The sequence below is a fragment of the Mus pahari genome, chromosome 17 (assembly GCF_900095145.1).
Source record: "Mus pahari chromosome 17, PAHARI_EIJ_v1.1, whole genome shotgun sequence".
Taxonomy (NCBI): Eukaryota; Metazoa; Chordata; class Mammalia; order Rodentia; family Muridae; genus Mus; species Mus pahari.
In genome coordinates, this window is record NC_034606.1 from 48,540,650 (window position 1) to 48,546,601 (window position 5,952).

General features: G+C 51.2%; 1 protein-coding gene across 2 annotated transcripts in view; it reads right to left on the reverse strand.

Moving 5' to 3' along the window:
- Window positions 1-297: 297 nt before the first annotated feature.
- The window catches only part of Ttll1 (tubulin tyrosine ligase like 1), a 26,574-nt gene continuing 20,919 nt past the window's right edge, over window positions 298-5,952 (reverse strand). For both annotated transcript variants that reach the window (XM_029548099.1, XM_021216810.2), the window contains 2 exons: window positions 4,897-5,060; window positions 298-673 (listed from right to left, as the gene is read on the reverse strand). In XM_029548099.1, the coding sequence (XP_029403959.1) occupies window positions 544-673; window positions 4,897-5,060 (294 nt within the window). In that variant the 3' untranslated portion in view covers window positions 298-543. The remainder of the gene's footprint in view (window positions 674-4,896; window positions 5,061-5,952) is intronic.

Genomic DNA, 5,952 nt, shown 5'->3' on the forward strand with positions numbered 1-5,952 from the left:
AGGAGGAGGAGGAGGAGGAGGAGCAGGAGGAGCAGGAGGAGGAACAGTAGCTGTAGCAGCAGCTTCATCAGGGGGCTGGAGAGATGGCTCACATTTATAGACACTCACTGCTCTTGCAGACAGGTAATCTGGTGCCCCCTCCTGGTTTCCTTGGGTCACACACACGGACAACACACAAATAATAAGATAAAGTCATATGTGGTGGCACATGCCTTTAATCCCAGCACTCGGGAGGCAGAGGCAGGCATATCTCCGTGAGTTCTAGGCCAGCCTGTGCATGCCTTTCTCTCTCTCTCTCTCTCTCTCTCTCTCTCTCTCTCTCTCTCTCTCTCTGTGTGTGTGTGTACACACGTGTGCACTCACAAGTGCGTGAGCCCTGGTGATGTGGAAGTCCTCTACCTTGCATTGAGTCTTTATTTACAAGGCCTGCTCAGGAAAGCACTCTGGAAAAAAAAAAAAGGAAATTCCGAAACGGGTGCTTCGCAGGGTCTGGGTGGAGCGACTGTGGGAAGGTCCTTCTGGGGTCCATCTTCTCGCCACTGGTCACTTCCAGGTTGTGAGGACACTTCTTCCCGAGTCTCTCGAGCGGCCTGCCCTGGGCCCCACCGGCTGGCCTGGGCGGTTCCTAAGCTCTCGTTCAGCCCCGTCACCCTGGGCCAGCTCTTCGTCATACCTGAAACAGATCACTGGGGAATCACTGGGGGGCCTTGTTCAGGGGGGCAGGGACACGTTGGCTACTGTGCTACTGCAGAACAAACACTAAAAGGAGCCACCTAGCTCCAGAGTCTGGCATCCTGCTTCCCTCTCTAGCCCACAAGACCACAGAGCCTGCGAGAGAAACCCAGCTAAACTGTCACTGTAGACGGTCTGCCCATCCTAGACAGACGCCATCTTAGCGGACTCCGGGCAGGATTTGGCACTGGTCTCAGGGGATTAGTGAATGAGAAACTAGTCAGTCAGCGCAGGGTGGTCAGGGAGACAGCTCTTGCCTGTAAACACGTCACACACCCTGTGGCGTAGGGCTAACCCCATTTCAGATAGGGAACCCGGTGTTAGTGGACTGCAGGAAAGGGCCTGGGTGGAGCAGGGACTCCTCCACCGTGATGTCACTTGCTCTGCCACTGTCCTCCTACGGCCTGTTTCCAGCTGATGCCTATATGCAGCCTGAGGTGGTTGCCTGCCGAGGAACAGCTTGGACCTCACGTCTGAAGAAGCAGATACAGTCCTGTGTCCTGCAGCTTTTGCTACCTGGAATAGATCCTGCAAAGGGAACTGTCTCTCCTTACCACGGCTTCCTTCTACTCTGGCCCCAAGCTCAGATGTGCAGAGATGGGGTTAACAACGGGCCTCCTGATTCCTAATCCAAGGCTTCACTGAGCTGTGAGAAGTGCATTTCTGGGCACTTAAATGTGTTTTGAACCTCAGTGTATTTCTTTACTGGGGCGAGGTTCATTCGTTCTATGGAAGTCAAAGAACAACCTGCAGGGGTCAGCTTTCTCCTTCTACCATGTGGGTCCTGGGGATAGAACTTAGGCCACCAGGTTTGGTGGCAGTCACCTTTACTTGCTGAGCCCTCATGCTGGCCTGGCAGATGCCATGCAGGAAGAGCAGCCAGGCCATGTAAAACTGCTGTTTTGAACTTATAATGAGCTTACAGAATGAAGCACTGCTTTGAACTTACTATCAACATCCTTCTGTTACTCCCTTTGTAACATTTCTCTGTAACATTTTATCTGTGAGGTAATTTTATAAGAACTTTTGCCTAAGAAGCTATACAAAGGCTGAGAGAAAAAAATGTGTGGCTGTTGGGGCTCTGCTCCACCTACCAGATGTATGGTGTCTGCCTGTATGTACATAATATAAATGTAGGTATATGTGTATGGATATAAGTATGCACATGCACTTGTGATATTGATGAATCAAGTGGTTGGGACTGGCCAGTGTGTGTGTGTGTGGGGGGGGTGCCTGACTTCCTCCCTCCCTCCCTCCCTTCCTCCCTCCCTCCCTCCCTCCCTTCCTTTCTCCGTGAAATGCTAAAAGTCATCAGCTTCTGGCCCCCAGAGCAGTCAGAGACAGTTAAAGGCCAGAGGTCATCAACCTTTGGCCATCGTCTGATGCTGTGTCCCACCTCAGTGCTTGACCCTGTTGGAGCTGGCCCCCAGCACTGACCCTTAATTGTTTTTTTAATTGCACTGACTCATTGATTGATTGAGAGCACACATGTGCCAAGGTATAGAGGTCAGAAGGCAGGCTGTGGAAGTCAGATCTCTCCATCTACCATGTAGGCCCCAGGAATCAAACTTACATTGTCAAACTTGACAGCAAGTGCCTTTACCTGCTGAGCCATCTTGCCAGCCCTTCTTCTGGTAGCCCCGCCTGACATGTAACTTGCTGGGTAGGCCAGGCTGGCCTTGAACTCATAGAGATCTGCCTGCCTCTACCTCCACAGAGCTGGGATTAAAGGTATTCACCATTATGTCTGGCTTCTTTCTGGTCATTTTAAAGTGTTTTCTAGCCAGGCACGGTGGGCACACACCTTTAATCCCAGCACTCGGGAGGCAGAAGCAGGTGGATCTCTATGTTAGAGGCCAGCCTGGACTACAGAACAAATTCCAGGACAGCCAGAGCTCCTTAGGTAATCGTTTGCTGCTGTGTTGCCTGAGTTATATGCAGACATTTGCACCAAGCAAACAGGTACCAGGATGCTTTGCTTTGCTGTGGAAGCTGAATGTCTCTCTCTTCAGAGCTTCTGGTCCAGAGCCAGACTCAGTGGGTGGCGTGGGGTCTGCGTTAGGGCCTCCTCTGGTGGGGGAACATTCTCTGAATGGTGCCTACGGCCTGATGCACAGGTAGTGCCAGGGTTTACGTGCTGACAGCTCTCCTCTCGGCTGAGGCTGTGCTCAGCACGGGCAAGGACTGTCACAACGGTGTCACCACACAGACACACACAGACACGCCTCAGCATTAGCCTCAGCATGTAGGTGTATTTGTAGCCAGTCCCTCCAATACAAGAGAGCTGTGCAGAGCTCCTTCAAGGACCAGAGCTTCTCCTATAGGGCGACTTTGGCTCCATGGGCCATCTGTATGCTATCACACTCTGGCTTGTACGGTGTCTGCGGCACAGAAGGAGGGTGGAGTCACTTTGACTGTCAGCCTCAGGGTTGCCCTGGTACCAGCTCAAGGTGGGGAGGGGCAGGATCTAGATGAATGGGGAGGAACAACACACACACACACACACACACACATACCTGTGTGATTTTGTTTGGCATGAAAACAGCTCCTACCTCTACTTCTTCCAATAACGAGAACGCTATTGTCCCCACCCCAGGCTGCCGACCCCCAGAGGATAATCAGTCACTGACTGGTTACTTTTGGGACTCATAACTACCACCCTCTAAGGCCCCCGTGCTCTCTGGAAGCTCCACCCGTGTCACTTCTGAGCCTTCCCGGTACCTCTCCCCACCCAGCTTCAGCAACTCAGTACACAGAGAGGCAGGGAGGTGGCTCCGCAGGGGCTCCACAGTACAGGCTTGTGCTTAGATCCTCCCACTGGAGGTGCACCCGAGACCTGTGTGCAAGAGTGCACTTCGATAAACGTCCCCTTGCCTTTCAACTTTGTAAAGTAGACGCTTATGTGTAGGACCAGGAGACATGGTACACATCTTTAATCCCAGCACTTGAGAGGCAGAGGCAGGTGGATCTCTGGGGGGTTCAAGGACAGCCTGGTCTACATAGTAAGAGTCTGTCTCTAAAGCCAAACCCAAACAAACAAAAAACTGCTCACCTGCATGCAGGGCCATGGAGGTCACTGTCTGTCTTAGGGATCAGATCAAGTTACTCTTTCTTTCAACTTGTTTTTCTTGTTTTTCTCACCAACCTCTCTTGTCCCTCTCTTGCTAGGACAATCTCTGTTTTTGGGGGTGGGGTGGGGTGGGGTTTAGAGACAAGTTTCTCTGTATAGCCCTGGCTGTCTTGGAACTAATTCTGTAGATCAGGGAGGCCTCCAACTCACAGAGATCTACCTGCTTCTTAGGTCTATCTCTTTTTTCTTCCTCTTCCTCCTCTTCTCTTCCTCCTTACTCCCTTCTCTTTTTCTTCTTTTCTTTTTCCTCCTCCTCCTCCTCCTCTTCCTCCTCCTCCTTCTTTTTTTTTGAGACAGGGTTTCTCTGTATAGCCCTGGCTGTCCTGGAACTCACTCTGTAAACCAGGCTGGCCTCAAACTCAGAAATCTGTCTGCCTTTGTCTCCCAAGTGCCCGGCTTTAGGCCAATCTTAATGGCCACCTAGCTTCACAAGGTGTGAATGACTATGCTTCAGTCAACTGTAGTCTTCCTGATTACTGGTACTTTATTTACACTCTCCCCCTCCCTGACCCTATATACACATGCACTGGCACTCCCAATAGGTCTGTTTGTTTCCAGTCTGTAAGACAGAGCCAAGTAGGTACTCAGCTCGCGAGGTACAGGGTAAAGAAATGGGCCACAGTGTCTACAGTACCAGTCATAGATCCTAGCCCAGGGAAGCCCTGAGAGGTGAGCCCTGGGAATCACTCTTTCCTTATCGGCTTCCTGAGCTGTTCAGACTGTGGTCCACAAAACTGCAGAGGTAGATTTAGGGTGTGAGCCCCGCACCGTGTGCACCCTGCTCCTAGCACCTCAGTAGCCCTCACAGGTGGCAAGCAGTGAGAGTCACTCCCTGTCCAGCACTCGGCAAGGAAGTATTGACTACATGGAACAGACCCAAACCACTTTCCTGTCTCAACAGCTATCCTTCCCAGCATCAACAGACAGACACGCTGCCTAAGAAAAGTGCGCCCCTGCTCCCTGATATCCAAAGGGCACCTCAGCATGCCTCAGTCTAGAACTCGGGGCCTTTGCGGAGCCACACGCAGACTTACAGGATCTCATAGTTGCCAAGTACTTCCTTGGGGGGAGACTTGTTCCACTTGCAGTCGGGAATCTCGCCGTTGGGGACCGCAATGTTGAGGGTGTCGTTAATCAGGTTGTACTTAAGGATTCGATCATTGGCGGTGCTGGAGGTGAGAGATGGGGACGCATTGACCTACAAGAAGAAAAACACATGCCCTTCACTGTGGCGCTTCCTCCTGTGGAATGAGAGGCGCGGGAGCCAGTGTGGGTCACACACTCCAGGCGCTTGTTGTCAGTTAACACGGACATCCCACACTGCCAAGCACCTCATGTATGAAGCTGTCACAGTTAGCTGTCAACCTGATGTAACCCTAGAGTTGCCTGGTGGAGAACTGCTTAGATCATACTGGCCTGTGGGCATGTCTGTAAGGCAAATTCTTTATATTCTTCACACATTTATTTATTAATTATTTATCTATTATACATATATGAGTATATTGTCGCTGTCTTCAGACACACCATAAGAGGGCATCAGATCCTATTATAGATAGTTGTGAGCCACCATGTGGTTGCTGGGAATTGAACTCAGGACCTCTGGAAGAGCAGTCAGCACTCTTAACCTCTGAGCCGTCTCTCCAGCCCCCTATACATTTATTTATTTTTGTGTGTGATACGTGTGTGTTTGTGTGGGCACACACGTGTTACAGTGCACATGTGGAGGTCAGTGGATGACCTGTGGGAGTCCATGCTCCACTTCCACCACATGGGTCCTGGAGATCAAACTCAGGCTGTCAGGCTTGGCAGCAAGTAAGTGCCTTCATATCACTGAGCCATCTTGTTGGCCCTGTGACGTCTTCATGGCTAATTTATATAGAAGACACCAGCACATGGCGGGTGGTGTAATTCCTGGGAGGTGGGCCTAGGCTGTACAAGAGAGTTGATCAGGCCAACCAGCGGTGTTTTTCCATGGTCTCTGCTCCAGTTCCTGCCTTGGCTTCTCTGGACAACAGACCTGTAAGCCAAGCAAATCCTTTTCTCCCCAAAGTTGTGTGTGTGTGTGTGTGTGTGTGTGTGTGTGTGTGTGT